The sequence below is a fragment of the Peromyscus eremicus genome, chromosome 10 (genome assembly GCF_949786415.1).
Source record: "Peromyscus eremicus chromosome 10, PerEre_H2_v1, whole genome shotgun sequence".
NCBI lineage: Eukaryota > Metazoa > Chordata > Mammalia > Rodentia > Cricetidae > Peromyscus > Peromyscus eremicus.
Genome location: NC_081426.1, coordinates 23,650,155 through 23,674,062, shown reverse-complemented (window position 1 = coordinate 23,674,062; position 23,908 = coordinate 23,650,155). Strand labels below are relative to the sequence as shown.

General features: G+C 42.8%; 1 protein-coding gene and 1 pseudogene across 7 annotated transcripts in view; both read left to right on the top strand.

The window, feature by feature from the left end:
* Ogdh (oxoglutarate dehydrogenase) overlaps positions 1–23,908 on the top strand; it is a 75,576-nt gene that overhangs the window by 30,065 nt on the left and 21,603 nt on the right. For 6 of the 7 annotated variants that reach the window (XM_059275483.1, XM_059275485.1, XM_059275489.1 and 3 more), the window contains exons 4-5: positions 1,306–1,408; positions 19,795–19,910. In XM_059275483.1, the coding sequence (XP_059131466.1) occupies positions 1,306–1,408; positions 19,795–19,910 (219 nt within the window). Of the gene's footprint in view, positions 1–1,093; positions 1,185–1,305; positions 1,409–19,794; positions 19,911–23,908 lie in introns of all 7 variants that reach the window. The other variant, XM_059275490.1, reaches the window with a different exon arrangement.
* On the top strand, positions 4,765–5,849 carry LOC131920799 (protein SGT1 homolog; annotated as a pseudogene).

Genomic DNA, 23,908 nt, shown 5'->3' with positions numbered 1-23,908 from the left:
ATGCAGCCCATGGGTACACAAGTGGTTCGCAGTGCTCTACCACTGAGCTCTACCCCAGTCTCCTATTTTTAATTTTGTATTATTTTGTGTTAATGGTTAATTTGCCTGTATGTATGTGTACCACACGTGTACCTGGTGCCCATGGAGGCCAAAGAGGGAATTAGATCCTCTGGAACTAGAGTTACAGATGTTTGTTAGCCTCCATGTAGATGCTGGGAATGGAACCTGGAGCCTCTGGAAGACCAGTGCTCTTTAAGTGCTGAGCCACCTCTCTAGCCCCCTCTTCTGTTTTTTTAAATAGTTCGATCAAGTGCCTTAAACCAGTGTAGTAGTGGAAGATTGAGTTCTATGTGTGACCTAGTCTGCAGCATTAGGGCCAGAGCCCTTAGTCCTCCACACACTTGGATATATAAGAAAAGCAAACCTTCCCTTAATCAGATAGCACCTTGTTTATAACCTTTCAGTCACAGCCAACACCTAAGCCTGCGTTTTCGTCCGCAGGGAAATAATTGTCTTTACACTAGAGTAACAGTTCTCCCAGCATATCTCATTTCCATTGATCTAGAAAAACTGTGAGGATCCCCAAGATACAGTTCATTTTTAAATAGCCAAGTTTATTATAATTTGAGAAATACATTCCATTTTTATTCTCGTAAAAGAGTATTTATGTGCAATAATGTTTTGGGTTGTTTGGGTTTTTTTGATTGTTTTTGTGTGTGTGCTTTACTGGAAGTTGAACCTATGGCCTTGAGTTTTGCTAAGCAAGTGCTCTACCATGAGCTATATATATATCCTTAGCTCTCTTACGTTGAGCCAGGATCTCACTAAGTTATCCAGGCAGGTCTTGAATTTTTAATTCTGGGCTTCAATCTTGTAAGTAGCTTAGAGTATAGGTCTGTGCTAGCAGGCCCAGCTCACAGTAATGCATTTTAAAATAAACTGTTTTATACTGTTTTTTTAAGAACTAATTCTGTTTTATGGGTTCATTGAGCTATGTTCCTTTCTGAGAAAGATTTGTATGAAGTATAACTCTTTTACCCCTTCCTGTAGCTTACTGGATCTGCTTAATGACTTGCTTGTGTTATTATTCCAGGTCAGGGGTCACCACATTGCAAAACTTGATCCTCTCGGAATTAGTTGTGTAAATTTTGATGATGCTCCGGTAACTGTTTCTTCAAACGTGGGTGAGAATTAATATGTAAATGCTAATTTTAATGTAATTTTACTTTTTTTTGCCCCTTCCCTCTTTTTTTTCTCCTGTCCTTTTGTGTGTGTCCTCCCCTCTCATTGTTGGCCCACTCATAGATACGAGGGCACCATGTAGCACAGCTGGACCCCCTGGGGATTTTGGATGCTGATCTGGACTCCTCCGTGCCCGCTGACATTATCTCATCCACAGACAAACTTGGTGAGGGTCTGCGAGCAGTCAGCTGCGCTGCTTGAGCTCCTCGCGCTGTGCAGCCTGTGCTAGCCAGACATCCAGATGGGGAAGGCTCTCAAGTTTCCTTCGTTCTGATCACTGAAATTGAGCAGTCGTGTAGCCTTAGTGTGTTTTAAGGTATTATTTTTACCTTAATTTTCAGCCAGATTATTCAAGTCTCAATCTGGAAAATAAAATTTCAAAGGAAGGGTCTGTGACACTGCTTCAGAGAATAGCTCTTCTGGCTCCAGCTTTCCATATCCTCACAACACTGCCTTTCGTAAGGCCGCTGATCAGCCTTGCAAGGCTGCTGTTGTCATGGCTGTCTGTTCTGGAATATGGTGGGGCCTGCTTGGGCTGGAGGATGTTCATATCCCTAAGGAACGAATTCCAGAGCAAGGTGTGCAGTTTGGGTTTCCTGATTTATAAATGCTGGTGATCACACCGAGGAAACTTTGGAAGGCATTCCCTACAGCATCAGGAGGTCAGGGCCTTTGGGAGGTGCATGTGCGGAGAACAATTGGGGTTTTGTCACTGTTGCCAGAAGATAAGCGAGCCTGTACCTGGTCCTCCTTGTGAGGCGAATGGGCATTGCGGTGCTCACTGCAGCTGCTTCCAGAGTTAATCTGCTTATGTCACAGTGCTGCTAACCTATACTAAAGGAATGATGATGTGACTAATTATGAAATGACCAGAGTGTTCACAGTAGGCACTTTGCATGCTAATGAAATCAATGATCACCTACTTGCTAATACTCTTGGGGAGAAGATGAAATTAGTGTCCTTGAAGGTACTTTGAGGAATAGTCTCTGGGGCTCTGCACATACCCTGTGGTCTTACAGGTATTGCTGAGTTGTAACCAAGGATTTGGATGTTAATCAGCTTACAGTTAGACGTCGGACATTATTGATGTTGAATTGATGATGGCAGTTTATAAATTGTTCTTTAGTTCTCAAGAACATGCTGAGATATTACAGGATTTCCTCCATTTATATGTCCTTTAGCAGATTTAGGAAATGTGTAGAAAAACAAACCTTTTTCTTGTTTATCGACACAAAAACCTTTTGTGACCTCAAAAGGTATAAGTGGATATGCCTACGCATATCACTCAGGGGTAAGAGCACTTGCTGTGCAAGCATGAAGACCTGAGTTCAGATCCCAAGTGCCCATGTAAAAAACCCCATGGCCATGTGAGCCTGTAACTCTAGCATTGTACAGGGTGGAGATGGGAAGATCACTGGGACTTTGTTGTTGTTAGCCTAGCTTCAGGTTGAGTGAAAGACCCTGTCTCAAGGAAATAAGGCAGAGATACCCAATGCCCTCCTCTGGTCTCTTTGAGTGCGTGTGCACATGTACATGCACACACAGAGACACACACACACACACACACAAAACAAAACAAAAACAAAAACTGAAAGGTATAGATAAACTTCTCCCCACCAGCAAGTAAGCAATCAATACCAACTGGGTTTCTTCTTATTTAATTCAGTTCTGATAGATGGTTCCATGAAAAGAATTTGTTTGTGGTGAACTCCAGAATAGAAAATCTGGAAAACATTAGGGTTTTCAGATCCGTGTTGAGTAAGAGGAATTCTAGCTTCTATGGCCTGAATTAGGGAAGAAATTGTGAGGGTGGCTAGATGGTTCAGCAGGTAAAGGTGCTTGGTGCCAAGACTGACAGCCTGAGTTTGGTCCCTGGAACCCACATGGTGGAAAAAGAATGGACTCCTGCAAGTAGTCCTCTGACCTGCTCACTCTCACTGTGGCATGTACATGCATCCAGACAGACAGACAGACACACAAATAAATATAAAGACAACATAACTTCTCTCTACCTGGAGATGGAAACAGATCCAGGATGGGGCCTCCCTTTCCAAGACTGCCTCCATCAGACTGTGTTCAAATGGGCAGGGTCTCTTTGTAGACCAGGCTGACCTCAAACTCAGAGAGATCCACCTGTCTCTGCTTCCAGGTGCTGGGTTAAAGGTTTGTGCCCCTATAACAGGATGTTCAAAAAGCTTACAGAACCCAGAAAAACACTTGCATATATTTACCACCTTATTATAAAGGCTATTTTAAGAACATAAACAATCAGTCAGATGGAGAGAAGCTGAGGGCTAGTCTGGAAGTGCCTCAGATGCTCTGTTCCATGGAGTTGGAGTGTACACCATCTTGGCATGTAGACAAAATTTTGAACAGCTACCATATGTTTTGCAGTACATAGTCTGCAGAACACTGTCCTCATGGGCTTCTCTGGAGACTGTATTGCACAGGTGTGATCAAAGCAAGGACAGTCATGCTAAAATGCAGTTGAATACCAAGGGTAGGACATAATACTTACCTATTTCTTGGCATTCCTTCCTCTTAGGCATAGGGCAGGACCCTTCTGAAATGAGGCCTTAACTATTATCAGAGGGTAGATCAAGGAATGTATGGTCAGTTGTGCTAGGAAGACTAGGTTTTGGACCCACTTGAGTAAGAGGACCCACTTGAGTCTTCCTACTGTGGCCTTACTTGGGGAGAACATTACGGGGCAAGAACCATTAACAAAAACATGAGTATAAAATAACACAGGAGGAAAGTGTAAAGAAACTCCCTGAATCTGACCAAATAGGACCAGATTCTGATTGTAGACTTGGGTGTGAGTTCAGCCTTGCTCCCAGATTCAGTGGTAAGACCTTTGACATAAGCTGCGGTCTCTTTGCACAGTTCCTGCGTGGTCTTAGTGCTTCCTTCCATCCATGTCATCCTTTAGTGTGAAAACTCTTGCTCACTATCTCCCAGCCTCTCCTTCCTGTTTGTATCACATCAGTTCCGTGAATGCTCCAAAGCCTCCTGGACCTATAGGGTCTCCTCCATGTGCCTGGGTCAGGGTAAACCCCTGACTGTGGACTTCTTACTCCCTTTGTGAGCAGAGACCTTCCAGGAACCTCTTCTCTCGGGACCACCTCCTACATGAGTCAAGCTAGAGACCACAAAATGCTAGTTTCCCATTTGTGATAAGACATTTGTACTAGAGAGAAGCAGATGAGAAAAAAACTGGCCTTTTTCTATACCACTGGAATCTGCATTAACACATACCTCTCTCAGTCTGCACATTAGAATAATAGGGGACCCTCAAGCTATCTTCTGTTCGCCTCAGAATGTGTAAGTCAAGGCAAGCTGTAGGGATCCCAGCCTAGCAGTCTTTGAAGGGTAAAAATCCTTAAGGAATTCCAACAAAGCCAGCCCCCTGAGTCCATATTGCACCGGTCTGCTCTGCCCTCCCTCTTCCTTCCTGGGCCTTGCCTCATATCCACTTTGCATGTGTCCTCAGCGTTTCTGTGCTTCTGTGAGAATCACAGTTGAGGACTTCATAAATCATAAAGCTCAAATGCATAGAAGTGGTTCAGGGTAACCAAGGTAGAAAACGCTCGGGCCAAAGCTTTAGTGGCTCTTAGGGATGGCGGCAGCTGCAGCAGGACCTGCAATGTCCCAGTGGTTTTTCCAGAGCTTCTCAGATGCTCTGATCGATGAGGACCCCCCAGGCGGCGTTAGAGGAGCTAACTAAGGCTTTGGAACAGATGGGAAATATCGCGATGGTATTGCTGATGTAAAGAAGTCTCTTGAAATCAATCCAAATAATCCTACTGCTTTCCTGAGGAAAGGGATGTGTGAATACCATGAAAAAGACTATGCTTCTGCTTTAGACACTTTAGCAGAAGAAATTAGATAGTCCAGATGCAAACTTTGCAGTCTGGATTAAAAGGTGCCAGGAGACTCAGAATAGATCAGAATCTGAAGTGTCTGCATCTCAGAGAACTCAGTCAAAAATCAAGTATGACTGCTATCAAACGGAATCTCAAGTAATCATTACACTTATGATCAAGAATATTCAGAAGAATGATGTAAATGTGGAATTTTCAGAAAAAGAGTTGTCTGCTTTGGTGAAACTCCTTTCTGGAGAAGATTACAATTGAAGCTGAGGTTGCTTCACCCTGTAGTGCCGGAGCAGAGCACGTTTAAAGTACTTTCAACAAAGATTGAAATTAAAATGAAAAAGCCAGCAGCTGTGAGATAGGAAAGGCTAGAGGGGCAAGGAGATGAGACCACACCAAAACAGTTTACAGCAGATGTGAAGAACCTGTATCCATCATCATCTCATTATACCAGAAACTGGGTTAAGCTGGTTGGTGAGATCAAAGAGGAAGAGAAGAATGAGAAGCTGGAGGGTGACGCAGCTTTAAACAAGTTATTTCAGCAGATCTAATCAGATGGTTCCGATGAAGTGAAATGAGCCATGAATAAACAAATCATTTATGGAGTCTGGTGGTACAGTCTTGAGTACCAACTGGTCTGATGTAGGTAAAAGAAAAGTTGAAATCAGCGCTCCCCTCCTGATGATATGGATGGAAACAGTACTAAGTAAATCCATTTGCTATCACAGTTAAAAAAAAAAAAAAAAAAAGTGGCTCAGAGCTTGCTGAAATCCTCTGACAACTTGTGACCAGGAGCACGTGGGTGCACTAAGTCAGGGATGAGAGAAAAGCACGGTTTGATGCTGTGTTTTTGGTTTTTTTAAATATTTTATTTATTGTTTACTCATTTTTATTTCATGTGCACTGGTGTTTTGCTTGCATGTTTGTCTATGTGAGGGTCTCAGATTCCCTGGAACTGGAGTTACAGACAGCGGTGAGCTGCCATGTGGGTGCTGGGAATTGAACTCAGGTCCTCTGGTAGAGCAGTCAGTGCTCTTTACCGCTGAGCCATCCCTCCAGCCCTGTGTTTTGTTTTGTTTTGTTTTGTTTTGTTTTGTTTTTTTAAGATAGCATCTCATGCCACCCAGGCTGGCCTAGAACTTGCTCTATAACCAAAGTTGGCTTTGAACTCCTGATTTTCCTGTTTCCACCTCCCAGGTTCTGAGATTACAAAGATGTGCCACTTGATCCTGTAATTTTTTTTTTAATTTTAATCAGAAAATTTATAAAGCCCTAAGCAGGTTTTTAATTCTCTTTGTAGCCCTGGCTGGTCTGGAACTTAAGATTTTCCTGCCTGGGTTTTCCAAGTATTGATTAATAAAGCCCTTCGCCACCATGGTTAGCTTCCCCCTTAACCCTCACCCCATCAAACTCAGGACTTCTAGTAAGCTAGGCAAATACTGTACCATTTAGCTTCATCCATCCCTGATGCTGTGAATTGTAAATAGTGTGACGTAAAGATACCTGTAGGGAAAGAAGGTATCAGCTTGTTAGATGTTTGAAACTGTAGGGAAAGTAGTTTGAACAACCACTCTGATGTACACAGGTCTGACATGAGTTATGCTGTACGCAAGGCACAGCATCTTCTTATTGGACAACCTTTATAACCCTGACTGGATGACCTTTGGCTGGAGGCTTGACCTTTCTGTGTCTCAGTCACCTCATCTTTAAGGCAGACATGATGGTATTACCTAAGATTGTCTTCAGAATTAAGCTGTGCATAAGGAACATAACCTACATTGCAAGCTCTCTCTGTAAGCCTGTGTGGCTTTGAACTTACCTGCAGTGATCCTTCTGTCTCTGGAGTTCTGCCTTACATTTGTGAGCCACTGCACCTGGTATCTCTCTCCTTCTTGTCTCTGCTTTCCATTCCTTTTCCCCCTTTCCTCACCTAGGCTGGGCTCAGAGGACCCTATTGCCTCAGCCTCTTGAATAACTAGGACTACAGGCTTTTCATTAAAAATTTAAAGATCAGTTTTAGAGCAGTTGCTCAGTTAGTTATGGGTTATATTCCATGATTGTCCTTATGATGTCTGGAACAGGGATACCTTTTTCCATAATGTACTTAGTTGGGGTCATGTTCCAAGTAAGCCTTGGAGGGCCATTTTAACTTGTACTAGGTTGTACTGTAGACCATACTTCCTTGTGGACACATTTCCTATCACCCATAGCCATGGTTTGCTCTATGTATTTTCTGATGCTGTGGTAGTGAGAGTCAGGCATCTCGCTGTCTTTTGGCAGGACGATGCTTCAGGAGGCTTTTCCTAAATGGCCTTAAAGAAGGCTTAGTAGGTACTGAGATAGAAACTAGTGTGTATTGCAAAATGCCCGAGTTGTTTTGAGTGGACAGGTCTAGCCAGTGAGCCTCCATCATTGTCATCTTCTGGAGATACACAGCTTAATCAGAACCAGATCAATTTGTAGAGCTAACTGCAGTGTGACACTTGTCTCAGTGTTTACATTCTGTGCTAGTCATTTCTTCCTTGCCCGTTTGGAGAGTTGACATCTTGCTCCCATTAACTCTTGTCCTCAATTTTTTCTTTCAAGTATAATACTCAAAGTAAATTCCTGCCTAAAATTGCCATCATCTGTGACTTCTGTTACATATTCCACAGTAACTTCTAACAGTGACAAAATAATTATTTTTCCTAATGTGAGATTTAAGTATAACTAAGGAATTCAGATTATCATTCTGTAAACAAATGTAAGGAAAATATGAAAATTCTCACATATGCCTCATTAGTGTTTGTGAATCCTTAATAATATTAGGATATGAACTTATATTTATTTTAAAACTCAATTTGTAAGTCCAAAATTAGGTCAGAATTTCAGCCACTTAAATGAATTTGCCCTTGCCTTTGTGGTATTAGGCACAGTATGTCAGCGTTCCTGTACATCTTTCTGACTTTCTTGGTGCATTGAAAGCTGAGTATGAATTTGTTTGGTGGTTTAGGGTTGTTTTTTTTTTTTTTTTTAATTTATTACGTATACAGCATGTATGACTGCAGGCCAGAAGAGGGCACCAGATGTCATTACAGATGGTTGTGAGCCACCATGTGGTTGCTGGGAATTAAACTCAGGACCTTTGGAAGAGCAGTCAGTGCTCTTAACCTCTGAGCCATCTCTCCAGACCCTGTTTTTGTTTTTTTGTTTTGGTTTGTTTTGGTTTGGTTTTGGTTTTCCGAGACAGGGTGTCACTCTGTGTAGCTTTGCAGCCTTTCCTGGAACTCACTGTCTGACCAGGCTGGCCTTGAACTCACAGAGATCTGCCTGGCTCTGCCTCTCGAGTGCTGGGATTAAAGGTGTACCGCCAGCCTTGTTTAGGTTTTTGTTTGTTTGTTTGGTTGGTTTTTGAGCTCCAGTCATTCTTGTTGCCCAGGTTAGTCTCAAAACCATGTGCTCAAGAGAGCCTCCTAATTTATCCTTTCACATGGCTAGAGCTATGTGTGTATGCACACCATCTGACTCTAGAATTGCTTTTTAGTCACAATTTTTTTTTTTTTGAGCTGAGGATCGAACCCAGGATCTACCACTGAGCTAAATCCCCAACCCTTTTAGTCACAATTTTAGAGTAAGAGCAGTTTGTATAGCAGACATTGTCTTCTCTGAGTGCCTCAGAGAGCTGGAGAGTAGTAACAGGCTTCCTTAGGTGACTATAAGCAGGTCTCCCTGAAGCTGTATTCAAAGGGCATCGAGGCCTGGACAGGAAGCCACTAGGTGTTCAACAGGGATTCTTTGTATATGCCCAAGAACTGGTAAATCCATCATACTTACCTCATGTGTATCCTGTGCTTTTAGAAGTGCCATAGCTGGGGGCTGGAGAGATGGCTCAGTGGTTAAGATGACTAGTTGCTCTTCCAGAGGACCCAAGTTCAGTTCCCAGTACCCATAAGGCAGCTCACATCCCAGTCCTCTGTAACTCTAGTCCCAGGGGATCCAATGCTGTCTTCTGGCTTCTGAGGACATTGCACACACACAGTCTACGTACGTGTGGGCAAAATACCCATACATATAAAATAAATACTAATTTGAGGGGCTGGAGAGATGGCTCAGCAATTAAGAGCACTGACTGATCTTCCAGAGGACCCGGGTTCAATTCCTAGCACCCACATGGTAGCTCACAACTGTCTGTAGCTCCAGTTCCAGGGGACCTGACACCCATGGCAAAACACTAATGCACACTAAAAAATATAAGTAAATAGAAAAGAAATGCCACAGCTGAATCCCTAGCAGCTTTTGTCTACTCGTAGTGACATTCCTACACTCTAAAAGTAATTGCTGAAAAGACTCCAAAGTTCTCGGCTACACTGGAGACAGTTGTGCTTTCTATAAATGACAGCACAGAGGCTCTCTTTCACTCTTTGGTTATGTCTACATACCCAGTGCCCAGATGGCAAAGCTCTTCCGTGCTATGTTCACATTTGTTTTCTTAGGGGTGGCGTATTGATTTTTAGAGACAGGGTTTCTCTGTGTAACAGCCCTGGCTGTCCTAGAACTCACTCTGTAGACCAGGCTGGCCTTGAACTCTTCCTGCCTCTGCCTCCCGAGTGCTGGGATTAAAGTTTGTGCCACCGCCGTCAGTGTGTTCAGATTTAAAAAAAAAGAATGAGCAATTTCAGTTCCCTTTGAGGCCCTTCCCTGTTTCTGAGTTCTGCAGGATCACTAATGGTTGCTTGACCTGGTATGTCTTGATTCTAGATATCCAAGGAGAAAAATTAAAATCTTCACCCTAGCCTTAAGCAGAACATTGCTGCTTTTGTGCATAGCTTAGATATTTTGTTGTCTTAAGGAGCCACGGGGTACTCAGGTCTTAGATGGATGCCCTTAGGAGAAGAAGGTAGAGCTCTGCCTTGTGTTTGCACACTGTAGGAGTCATAATGAGACTGCCTGTTCCCTGTGAACCCTCCACTTGAAGGGAAGCACTTGGCTGCGTGTTATCTGCACACCTGACCAGTCGAATGATTGTGGCTCTGGGGAAGAAGAGTTCTGTGTATCTGATTAAATGTTTTGTTTGAGCTTCACTAGTGGCCAGGGAAATTGGAGTAGAAATGCCTGAAAACTCACAGGTAGAAGGCAGTGTAAGGTGTGCTTAGCTGTGTGTAGTTGGGGTTCTTAGGGGTTTTTGGCTGTTGAGTTCTTCTGTTCCAGTTCTGCCATCTTCTACAAGAAGACTAAAGATCCTCCTATACTTTAGATCCAGTTCTGGAAGATGGCTGCTTTACATATTAGATCTTTTCACCTTCTTTTCCTCTGTCTTCCATCACATAGCGGTCTAAAAATATGTGTAACTTCCTGGGTGAGGGCTGTGTCAGTGGCCTCTGGAGGCTAGGCTAGAGCAGTGGGATCAAGTGATGCTGCCTGGTGGCCTCTCAGTGTCAGGGGAGTGGCCTTCCCCCCCTTTGGATGCGCCTTACCCAGCTCTTCTATGAACAGGTCCCACATTTACCAGAGCAGGTCTCAGCGATTGAACCCCTGACCACAAAACCCAACTTTGTCTCCTTTTGTGTGTGTGCGTGTGTGTATGTTGTGTGTGCGCTCGTGTGTCCGTGTCCATCCATCTGTCTGTCATCCCTCGGTCTGTGTTACCTGTTTCTGTGGTGATGGTATAGGATTTGGTGTTGAGGTTGTAAACTAACTCTCACCTGTCTTTTTCCTTCTGCGCTCACCCATGCTACCCTACACTGCCTCTCAGATCTTGCAGTTTTCAAGGAACGACTTGGAATGCTAACAGTAGGAGGTATGAAAATAATGAGTCTTTCACCTTTCTGGAGTCGAGGACTTCATTTGAGTAGGATGTGCAACTTTTCCTAGCATGTGACTTGGGGAAAGTTGACACAACATGTATCAGTGTTTTCAAGTTTGTGAATTGTTTTAAAATACATTTCTCCTTCGCTTAATTATTACCCAACAAGTAGAGCTGTGGACCTGGTGTGGGCTTGTTCCTGTTCGTGTGTTCTGCAGAGCATTTCATCCGACACGTGCTTTCTCATCGCTTTGCTGTGTACTTCCATCTTCAGCACTGTTCCCTTCAGGTCCTGCAGGAGTAAGGTGGCGGGGGCCTGAGGCCACATTCGCTCTGCATGGTGGCTCGTCCTAGCCTCTGTGTTCTGTTTGTGGTTTGTGCTAGACTCTGGATTCCTTCGGATTCTGCTTCCTGGCCATTTTGAACAAGGTTTCTAAACCATTCTCTGTTTAAAAGCCAACTGAAGTATTAGTCAAAGCTTTCCAGGAGCTCTTTGAGACTTGTCTCTGGGTAGAATGCCCTGGAGGAATCCAGAGTGGAGGTGCTGGGCCGTCTGCTGCTGTCTTCTGCCTGCCCCTCACTTTCCTGGCCAATTTCTTTCCCTGCAGGCAGGCTTCTCTTAGTCATTTTTCTTTTCCTCTGTCTTATTCATAGTCTCTATGAGATATTAAACTTTGCATTTTGAAGCAAGTGTAGACTTGTGCAGTTGTAAGAATTAATGACTTTCACAACCATTTGACCATTATATCCAGTGGTACAGTTGGGACTATAGCACATATCACACCAGTGTCAAGACTCAGAATCCTTCCCGTCTCACCCTGCTACCATGCTTAAACCCTGGCAACTACTCTTGTCTTCTCCATTCTGTAATGTTGTCATTATATGCATGCTGTAAAAAGGGAACCACATATGTAATGTTTGAGATGGGGATTTTTTCCTTCAGCTTAGTTATGTAGAGATCCTCCCAGGTTGTTAGTGTTTTTAGCTGAGTAGTATCCCATGGCATAGAGACGCAGTTGTTTTAAAGGGTTCACAAACGTTTTAATTTTGTGATGGACAGTTCATCAGTGTTTTCATCAGACTGTGCTTTCATTGTCAGTTTTAACTTTGCCTAGCCTCAGATCCCAGAGGTTCTCCCTGTATATTTTGATAGACATGGTAGACTATTATACTTATAATCCCACCATTTTGGAGGCAAGGCAGGAGTGTAGTTTGAGTTTGAGGCCACCTGGGCTATAAAGGTTTTATAATTTTGAATAAGTCTAGAATCCATTTTGAATTTATTTATGTATAATGTCAAAATCAACATCTAAATTGAGGTTTATTTAAATATTTATTTTGCCCATAGTCTCTAATTGTTTCTCATTATTAGCTGGAAAGTCTCTCCTTCAGTGAGATTTTTACATTTTTCTCAAAAATAAGTAGGATCAAAAGCTGGGTGTGGTGGTGCACACCTTTGATCCTAGCGCTTAGGAGACAGAGGCAGGCGGATCTCTAAGTTCCAGACCAGCCTGGTTTACAAAGCGAGTTCCAGGACAGCTAGGGCTGTTACACAGAGAAACCCTGTCACCCTCACCCCCGTCCCCCCAAATAAACCAAAATAAAATAAAATGAAAATAGGATCTGGCACTTGCTTTCAAGCCTGACAAACCTGAGTTTCATCCCTGGACCTTTGATCCCACATGCATGCCTTGAAGCGTGTGTGTCTCATATACACAAATAACTACATATAATACATTTTTCAAGAAATCATTGGGTCTTATTTGTGTGGATCTACTTTGGATTTTCAGTTTTCCTTTAGTTGTGTGTACCCTTCCACCATATCACATCTAGATTATTGTGGCTATTAAACTTTATTTTCACAATTGTTATGACAGTTTTAGAGCGTTTTAGAATAAGTGTTTCTGCCTATATAAAACCTGATCAATATTTTGTTAGGAATTAGGTTAAACTTACAGGGAAATTCAGAAGTGTTCCTCTATGGTTCATTTCTTCTAAGTTGTAAAGTATCTACAGAGTTTTGTGATAGTCCCTTTTTTATCTTTTGATATCTTGAGGATCTGTAGTGACATCGTGTTTCATTCCTGACATTTGTAAATTGTTTTGTCTTTGTTTTACAGGGGATTGTCAGTGTACTGATCTTTTCAGAGATACAGCTCTTGGTTTCCCTGGTTTTCACTGTTGTTTTGCACATTGATTTCTACTCTTGGAGTTCTTTACATGTGCTTGTTGGGTTTTGTTTTGTTTTCCCTCTTCTGGTCCTGGGGCTAGGATAGGAACTTAGATGATTGATTAAAGACTTTCCTTATTTTCTGATGTTTGCATTTTCCTACTGTAAGCTTCTCTCTTGGGGCTCCTTTAGAGTTCCCACAAGTTTTGATAAATTCATTGCCTCCCCCACCATACTTTTGTGTTTTATTTTTAATACCTTTGGTTTATTTAGAATATCCAAGTGTTTCTAATTTGATTCTGTTATGTTCTTGATCCTTCTACATATTCTGTTAGTTTTTAATGGCCTAGTTAGTCATCTTTCTTGACATGTGGACCGTGGTAGTCGTTTGAAGAGTATTGCTTGTTGTTAGGTGGGGTGCTCGAAACTGTCAGTTAGATCTTGTTTGATGATTCTCCTAGATCTGTAACAGTTCCCTCATTTTTAATACCCTTGAGAGAAGGGCATTGAAATCTTCAATTGCCTATATAAATTTGTCCACTTCTCCTTTGTGTCTCTTGTTAATTCTTGGTTCAATAATTTGTAGCTCATTTTTTGTTTTGTTGTGTTGTGTTTTGTTGAGACATGGTCTCACAGATAGCCCAGGCTGGCTTTGAACTCACTATATAACCTAGGCCAGTCTCAAAACTTGCAGCAATCCTCCTGCCTTATTATCAGTGTTGGGAATACAAGATTTTTATATGATATAAAAATTTTATATGATAGAAAAATTTATATATATTATATAGATATAAAATCTGCTGCTTGTACATTTAAGATTACTGTCTTCTCAGTCTATTGATTCTTTTGTTATAATTTAGAATCTTTCTGTGCCTCTAGTAATGTTTTACTCTGAAGTCTTTTTTTTTTTTTTTTTTTTTTTTTTGGTTTTTCGAGACAGGGTTTCTTTGTGTAGCTTTGCGCCTTTCCTGGGACTCACTTGGTAGCCCAGGCTGGGCTCGAACTCACAGAGATCCGCCTGGCTCTGCCTCCCGAGTGCTGGGATTAAAGGCGTGCGCCACCACTGCCCGGCTCTGAAGTCTTTTTTATACTGATATATTTAATAGTCCCTACTTTGATTGGCTTGACGTTTATATAATGTTTTTTTCTGTATTTATACTTTCCATCTGTCCATGTCATAGTATTATAAGTAAGGTTCTTATAAATAATCATGCTCAGTGTGGTTATGCATAACTTTAATCCCAGCACTCGGGAGGCAAAGGCAAGTGGATTTCTATGAGTTCAAGGCCAGCCTGGTCTACAAAGCTGTTCCAGGACAGCAAGACTACACAGAGAAACCCTGTCTCAAAAAACCAAAAGAAAAAAAAAAGACAGAAACCAACAAATTATGTGCTTAGGTCCTAGTTTTTCTATGGAGTTTGTTTTTTACAAATCTACTCTGCCAGTTCTTTTTATTTAACATTATTTATAGTGACCCTCCCAAGACCATCTTCAGGATCCTGGCATGAAGTTTAAGTAAGAGGGCAAGAGGTGTCCATAACTCAGCCATCCTGGTCAAGGTCCGGTCTCTGCCCATTATCATTTCAGTTCTAGTTGTCTAACAGGTTGTCAGCACTATGTGGAATCTCTTTCCGGGAGGCAAGTTACCCGTCTAGCTGGCACCAGGCTTAAGCTGGGAAATTGCAATTTATTCGGTATGAGCCACAGGGAGAGTTACAGTCGTCACTGTAGAATATCTTTATTCTTGCTAGAACAGTTTTAAAAAATGGCTTTTACTTTCTATTCATCTGTGGACCTTTAGAAAAACATATTATAGGGGCAGGGAAGGGAACATGGGCAAGCCATGATGCAGACGTGGAGGTCAGAAAACAACTTGTGGAGTTAGTTCTCTCCTTCCACCTTTACTTGAGTTCCAGAAGTTAAACCCAGGCTGTCAGCCAGCCTGTGTGGCAAGCCCCTTCACCGACAGCCATCTTCCCAGCCCCTAGATTTTATTATTCTGACTTTAAAAATCCCATCTTTATCATGTACCTGTTTATATAGCTCTTTAGTTGTCCATGGTGTTACATTATGTAGACATAACTTATCAGACTGCTATGTCATTATTTCTCCAGTTCAAGTGGAGTAGAAAACTGTCTCCTTTGACATCTCTGCCGTATTCTTTGGAGTCAGTCAGCTTCTTGAATCTGGGAGTTTAAGTCTTCTGTTGTATTTAGGAAGTTTTCAGCCATTTTCTAAGTACCTTTTCAGATACACTCTTCAGGAATTTGCACATGAATGTGAAATCTTTAATTATATCACATATACTCAGTGCTTTTTAATGTTCACTTTCATCCAAAGGGTAAGCTTCTGTTCTTCCATCTTCAGATCCACTAGATTTCTCTTCCTTTCATTGTGCTTTTGAGCCTGTCTAATGAATTTGTGAGTTTTTTTCCTTTTTAAAAAATATATTTACTAACTTATTTTTGTGTGTATGTGTACATGTGTGGATACACACGTGCTATGGTACATGTATGGAGGTCAGAGAACAGTTTGTAGGAGTAGGTTCTCCTTCTACCATGTGGTCTCTGGCTACTGAGCTCATAGGCTTTGGTGGCAGACTCCATCTGCTGAGCCATCGCATTGGCCCCTCCATCTGGTGTTTTATATGTTTTTAGTTTTTGCTAACAATTTCAATTTGTAACTCAACTTTTTTGTCATTATAATATTTGTAATTACTCATTAAAATGGTTTTGTGATGGCTTTATTTGACTCAAGTAACTAACACCTATGTCTCTGATAGCGGTTAGTTATTGTTTCTCATTCATCCTGAAATAGGATCTCGCTATATAGACCAGGCTTACACCAAACTCACAGATAACCTCCTGTTTGCCTCCCAGTGTAGAATTGAAGGCATGTGCCTCCACATCTGACAGATATTCCTATTTCATTTCATTTCATTGCTTTTATTTCCTGTTGTGCTAGGGATTTTTATGCCTACTTTTAAAAAGTTCTGTTTCTATTTTTATATAGTGGAGGGATGGTGATAGTGTTTGTTATTTGTATGTTTTCATATAGCCCAGGCTGACCTTAAATTCATTGTGTACCTGAGGCTGACCTTAGCCCCTTGATCCTCCTACTCAACCTCCCAAGTGCTGGAACGCACTGCCCTGCCAACCACCATGCTCTGTTAAGTGTGGGGGTATTGTGGTGATCTGAAGACAGCAACGTGAGGGATTCAATTCTCTCCACTACGTGGGACCTGGGGATCAATTCAGTCCATCAGGCCTGGTGGGATCAATTCAGTCCATCAGGCCTGGTGGGATCAATTCAGTCCATCAGGCTTTGTGGGATCAATTCAGTCCATCAGGCTTGGTGGGATCAATTCAGTCCATCAGGCTTGGTGGGATCAATTCAGTCCATCAGGCTTGGTGGGATCAATTCAGTCCATCAGGCTTGGTGGGATCAATTCAGTCCATAAGGCTTGGTGGGATCAATTCAGTTCATCAGGCTTGGTGGGATCAATTCAGTCCATCAGGCTTGGTGGCAAACTCTTTACCCATTGGCCCATCTCACCGGCTCTGCTGTGTTTTTTGAAATGTTTTTAATGGAAACAAAGACAATTTGGTATTATGTGTTTGGGGATCTTCTATAAATCTGTCATAACAGACCTTCTCTGGACACTGCTTCTGTCAGGGGCATTGCCTTCTTCCTATTTATCTCTCAGAAAGGAGGCAGATTTAGACTCAGGCAGGTTTTCCCTGAAACTTCGGTTTGGGTGCTGAGGCATGTAACAAGTTAGGGAGGTGCAGTGGAGAGGTGCAGCACAGCAGGGCTTGTCTGAAGTCTCTGGTCTTGTGAAGCTGCCCCTCCTGAAAGGCACATGGAACAGCATTTGTGGGCTTTGTTGTTTGCACTTCTTGACATTTCTTTGCTGCTGATTCTCTCCTCCCTGTCTGGGATGTGGGAGCAGAAGAGAACCCAGGGGCTTCCCTAGCTTTGTCTGCTGGCTTTGTCTGCCTTCTCTTGGCCTTTCAACAGGGTTGTCTTTCCCTTTTTTCTACATAGAAAATCTAGAGTTTTTAGTTGGAATTAGTAAAGAAACAGAAAAGAGTGATTTTTCCACCAGCCCAGGTGGAAATGGGTTTCATTTGTCTGTGGGTTTCATTTCTCAAACGCCTGAAGATCTAGAAGTGAGCCCAGCACTTGTGAGGCTGATGAGTGCGACGTGAGAACTGTGAATTACAACTGAGTGTTGCACCTACAGAACCATCACACAATGCATGCCTCCTTTACACTTCTTCATGCTGGTAGTGAGGCAGTACGGTTCTCATCTGCGATGTGTACTTGACTTGTTAACATTCCAATCTGAATAGCTGTTCTCTGAACTGAACAGTGTACTCTTTTGACACTGGTCCTCTGATCTTCCCTTTTACCTGAGAATTCTGGTGTTTTGTTTTATTTGGTGGTAGTTGCTGTTTTGTTTTGAGAGACGGTCTTCCTGTAACCAAGACTGATCTTGAATTCTTGATCCTCTTGCCTTCACTTCCAAGTGCTGGGATTACAATAATCACATGTAGCCCGGGCTAAGTTTTGTAAGCCTGGAAAAGTTTCTCAAAAATCATTTTGTTAAACCAAGCACAGCGGTGCATACCTGTAATCAGAGCATTTAGGAGGCTGGTACTGGAGAATTGCTGGATCAAGGCTGGTTTGGTCTGTTTTAAAAATACAACTATAGAAAATATTTCCTGTTTTCTTTAATAAACACCGTGGAACTGTTGCTTACAAGCTGGGTTACAAAAGGCAAGAGCTATGTCCTTCGTACAAGCCCATAACTGCTGCTCCTTTATGATAAAACAATAAGAAAAAAAAACAAGTGAATAGGCTTGAACCACTTCTACGTTTACCATCATCTTCCTCTAGGTTTGGGGATTTTTTGTTTGGGGTTTTGTTGTTCGATTTTGGTTTTTGTTTTGTTTTTGTTTTAATAAAACTAAAAGGTCTTAGAAAAAAATATAAATTACTTTTTAAGACTTTAGGATATAGCCAGGCGGTGGTGGCGCTCGCCTTTAATCCCAGCACTCGGGAGGCAGAGGCAGGTGGATCTTTGTGAGTTCGAGGCCAGCCTGGTGTACAGAGTGAGATCCAGGAAAGGTGCAAAGCTACACAGAGAAACCCTGTCTCGAAAAACAAACAAATAAACAAACAAACAAACAAACAAAGGCTTATGGATGTAATTCCCCAGCCAGGTATGGTGGTGCATGTCTTTAACCCCAGCATTCAGGAGGCAGAGGTAAATGGATCTCTGAATTCAAGGACAGCCTGGACTTTGTAGAGACCCTGTCTCAAAAAAAAAAAAAAAAAAGAAAAGAAAAAAAAAAAAAGAGGGGGAGGATCTAATTCAACCTAGTTTGAATGAGAATGAGGAGATTCCTGGGCCACCTGGGTCTGCACTGATGTTAAAGATTGAAAAGGTGTTTTTCCAAATCTTCCTGAGAACCAGGCAGGCTAGTGCACACCTGTAATTCCACTACTCAGAAGACAGGCAGAAAAATGCCTTTGTTCAAGGCCATCCTGGTCTACATAGCAAGTTCCAGGCCATTCCAGAGTTAAATAGGGACTCTGTCAGGGAACAGAACAAAAAAGTCACCCTGGAAATTTGTGCCCATGCCTGTGTTTGCAAGTTCCGTGCCTTAGTGTAGTCCCTGATTCACGTGTTGCACAGCAACCCTTATTTATACTTAATCCAGGCAGGAAACAGTCAGATGTCAGAGCTGTGCTGATTGTCCACTGGGTCACTTCATTTCTGGAGCCTGAGAAAGTGCTGGCACCAGGTCTTCAAGTACTGGTGACTCTTATACTGTGCTCTTTACCCTTCCTGAATTGATAATTATTTCAGAGTTAGTGCCAAACTGGAAAACAAACCATGGTGTCAATGGGAGTTTGCTCCTTTAATGATTTCATGTTGAAACAAGCAGGATGCTGAAGAGCCTCCTGTTGTTCTACCTGTTTGAGGCATGCTTTCAGAAGATGAGTCTTCCCTGAAGTAGTGTGGACTTCAGGGAACGTGGGTAGGAAAAGTGAGGGTTAGACCTGTACTTGACTAGCACTGCAGAATACACCTAGAATATCTAGCAATTTGGGTGTTCCAGGAGAAGAAGCTTGCCCTAATCCAAGGATAAGGGCTAGTTACCCTTCCTTTGCTACTTTAAGTGTACCCTGAAGGACAGTTCTCCCACAAGCTGCTTGGTTCCTGGTGACTATTTCCCCCTCACTTTGTAGACCCCAGCTCCCTGTCACTCACTCTGTAATATACACTCACATTCCTGTCAAATGGCTCATATATGGTCTGCTGTTCTCTCTATCAGTTCCTCATTTCCTACTTTAATTCACTCAACTTTTTAATTACTTTTTGATTGATTTCTTATGGCTCTTTCCACCTCCAGAAATTGGCTTTTATCTTGGAACCTTCAAATATATTTAACTCTAAATTGTAAATAATTACCAAACTCTGGACTAATATGTGCATAATAGCTTTATTCTAGTTTATGTAGTAATAATTTTAGTGCCTAGTTATTGTTAAAATTTCTGGTTTTGATGGTAAAAATTGCTTGCTTTTATATACATATATCTATCAGGGGTATGTGATATCTCTTTCTTTTTTTGCTCTTCGGGGCATCCCTTCTCTTCCTTTCCTGTAAACTGTGATCCCTGCATGGCCGTGCCTTGTCCCTCATCGTCTGTAGGGTTCTATGGCCTAGATGAGTCTGACCTTGACAAGGTCTTCCACTTGCCCACCACCACTTTCATCGGGGGACAGGAGTCTGCACTTCCTCTTCGGGAGATTATCCGTCGGCTGGAGGTAAGTGGTTTTTAGAAAAATCTAACAGACTTGAGACCAGGCTATTTGTTTGGGTTTGGTCCTGTGTTTTTAAAAATGGAAAGATACGGGCGGTGGTGGCACATGCCTTTAATCCCGGCACTTGGGAGGCAGAGGCAAGTGGATCTCTGTGAGTTCGAGGCCAGCCTGGACTACAGAGTGAGTTCCAGGAAAGGCGCAAAGCTACACAGAGAAACCCTGTCTCAGAAAAAAAAAAAAAAAAAAAAAGGAGAGATGACCTTTTTGTTTTATAGCTAGAGACCTATTTTTTGATTAGTCATAAAGAGGGGAAAATTTGGTTTAAAAAAAAAAAAAAAGCTGGGTGGTGGTGGTGGTGGTGAGGCAGAGGCAGAGGCAGATGGATCTCTTTGAGTTTGAGGCCAGCCTGGCCTATAAAGCAAGTTCTAGGACAGCTAGAGCTGTTACCTGAAGAAACCCTGTGTCCAAAAAAAAAAAAAAAAATCTGTTCGGAGATCCCTCTAGATTTTATTTCAGGTGCAGGTTGTCTCTCTGGAAGATTTCCTTGACCTGTGTACAGGCTGGAGCTGCTGCAGAGTGCACTACACGGTGGCTGCTCCTGTTCAACCCCCTCCCTCAATTTCATTTCTCCCATCCCTCTCTCTTATTTTTTCCGTCCTTTCTATATTTTGCTGGTATTTAGGGGACTCCTCTATGTATGCTATAAACAGCCACTGAGAACCTGGCTCTGCTGTCAGGCTGCCTGTGTGTTGACCATCTCTCTTGGGCAAGTCCTTGCCTCTCTCTGTTTTGTATATAAGGGTAACTGGGGTGCCTGTTACAGAAGGAAGTGTTTGCTGAGAGGCCCTGATCCACTATTAACTGTTGCTTTTACTTAGTGCTGCCCATGGTATTCAGAACCCATCAGTAGCATCAGGTCTTTTTCACAAACCCAGGCTGAAGCGTAGTCGCCATCAGGGATCCCTGAGGGGCTCCTGCTGTGGTTGGACATTAGAGTCGGCCTGGGTCACCTAAGTCAGAACCTTTCCCGACACCTCACACCTTGTGATTAGTGTTTGTCCCAGTGAGCCCATCTTTTACATGTTCCAAGTCCACACTTAGCACATGAATGGTAGAAAATATTTGATGGGACACTTCCTGTGTTTATTGGAAGCATCTCAGCTAGGAGCTACCCTACTTCCTCATAGGCCCCTGGGAGAGCGAGGAGTGGAAACTGCTTATCCCAGTATCAGGAAGGAATGAATGGTCAGCTTGAGGAAATGCTCAGGATTAATCCAATGTGAATGCACTCTGGGTCCCACCTGTGCGTCGTTGTCACCACACTGGTTATGTTGTCTGATCCTGCCTTTTTCAGCATGGGAGCCACCTGTTAACTATTGAGCACTTGAAGCCAGGTGGGGGTGGCACACGCCTTCGATCTCAGCACCCAGGAAGCAGAGGCAGGTGGATCTGGATTTGAGACCAGCCTGGTCTACAGAACTATTGAACAGTTAAAATGGGCAAAATGCCTGAAATAACTTTAACTTTGAAACGATATGTTTAATATATTGGGTCAAATAAAATAGGAAAATTCATCTCATCTATTTCTGCTAGGAAAATTTAACTTAACTAAAGTTTCCTAAACATGTATTTATTAACACACATACACATCACATATAAATGAAGCAAAACCACCAGTATAATAGTGAGGGGTTTATGTGCATATCTATATTCTAGGTTGGGATTGCTCTGAGGACAACAGGTATGGCGTAGACTTTCTGGGGTCTCATGTATTTCTGTGTTTTGTTTTGTTTTTCCCTTTTCCCCCCACTCAAGATAGGGTTTCTCTGTATAATAGCCCTGGCTGTCCTGGAACTAGCTCTGTAGACCAGGCTGGCCTTGAACTCTCAGAAATACACTTGCCTCTGCCTGCCAAGTGCTGGGATCAAAGGTGTGTGCCACCACCTCCTGGCTTAGCTTCTGGTTTGTTTGTATTTTGGTGGGTGGTGGTGGGTGGTGGTGGTGGTGGTGGTGGTGGTGGTGGTGGCGACCTCATGAGTTTCTACTGGCTCTTGGTGACATGGAAGTTTATCATCTAAACCAAACAGATAATGCCCCGTATAAGCCATTTCTCCTCCAAGAGGCCTGTGTCCCAATGACTTAGCTTTTCTGTGTATCCCAACCTTTATCTCTCACTGATCTGGTGCTGTCAGAACAGCAATCAGATGAAAGCCATTTATACCAAGAACCGGCTTCACTTCTAGGAGTCTTGGGGAGAACTCTGAGTATGCGCACCACCCCATACAAGCCAAATAATCTGTTCCCATTTCTCCCAGGCCCTTCAGCACCTTCCTTCCCACCTCTGTGGGAATGGGAGAGTGGCTCATGTCTCTCCTGGTTTATTTCCCATACGGTTCTCAGTCCTGAGAAGCCCTGAGACTGATGTGAAGGCGTGAACAGCCCAGAGCGTACTCAAGGGCTGCCTCCCTGTTCTCTAGTTGATGCCAGCCATAGGTCACACGTCACAGTGACCATCTGGTAGCTCTTGAAAGAAATTAGCGGAGATACCACTTCTCGACCCCCTTAAACTAGTTTCATTAGAGCAGGAAGCTATGAGATCCCGAAACTCACACAACTCCCTACAACAAATTCAGTTCTGAGAACTGAGCCAAGGGCAAAGAGAAGAAACAAAAACAAAACCATTGTCTGCTGTCTAGATCTGAACTGCATCTCTGAATTAATTGCTAAGGTAATGTTGACAAATTAGGGAGAAATTTGATTGCTAGAGGCTTTAACTGAGTCGTTTCCTCTGTGGTTTTAGTTCAGTAATGGAAATTCTGCCTGTTGGGCTCCAAGGCCGCATAAAGGAGGGACCTGGACAGTAGACTCCTGTGCAGGCCTCAGTGCAGCAGTGAGCAAGGGAAGGAAGTCTTCCTTCCCTAGCACCACCCCGTCAGCAGACCACCCAGAATAATTAGTAGACAAGGAACCAGTTGTTGGTTGTGCTAAGAAGATGGCCTCTGTGACGCTTGGTGCTAATAGCTTCTCTGGGGCTGAATTAGGCAGAAGCACACCTTGTTCTGCTGGTCACCAGATTCCTCACAGATCTGCAAAAATGAGACATGACAATGGACTGGTGAAAGTGGTGAAGTTATGGATAGGTTAATCTAATTTAGAAGTTCCAAGAGTTATTATCTTCGATGATAAAACCCAGCACTCGGGCGGCAGAAGCAGGAGGATCTCTGAGTTTGAGGCCAGCCTGGTCTACATAGCAAGTGTCAAAACTACATAGTAAGACCCTGTATCAAAAAAAAAGAAAAGAAAAATCATGGTGTGAATTAATCAAAACACCTTCAATTTCAAAGGTCTTCCCAGCAATATGATTTTTCTTTTGGCTAGAAAGGCTGTAGTATATTGCGGGCAACCTTACTTTATAAGTTCCATCAAAGCCTGCTTTGACCCCACTGTACAAAGAACAGGTACCTGACCACAAATCCAACAAGTTTGTCCCTGCCAATGCCAGCCGGGCTCATTGTCTAAACCAGAAGGAGGCACAGAAAGAAGTCTCTAGGGCTCATGCCTCTGGCTATTTGAAGACAGCTGAGCACGTGGGTCTCTAAAGTTGGCAGCACCAGACACCCTGTTGCCTTTGCTATCCAGTGCTGCTCTCTGGTTTACTTTACACTTGCGTTCTGGGCCTCCAGGACAGTGATATAAATGGTAAAGGCTCAGCAAGGACCATGAGTGTGTAAGAATGCTGGAGTTGGGGGCTGGAGAGATGGCTCAGCAGTTAAGAGCACTGGCTGCACTTCCAGAGGACCCAGGTTCGATTCCCGACACCCACATGGCAGGTCACAACTGTCTGGAACTTCAGTTCCAGGGGTTCTGGCACCCTCACACAGACATGAATGCAGGCAAAAATACCAGTACATGTGAAATAAAATTAAATAAATTACTTAAAAAAAAAAAAAAAGAATACTGGAGTTGGGCATCCCTGAGGTGAATTTACAAGAACCCCTCCA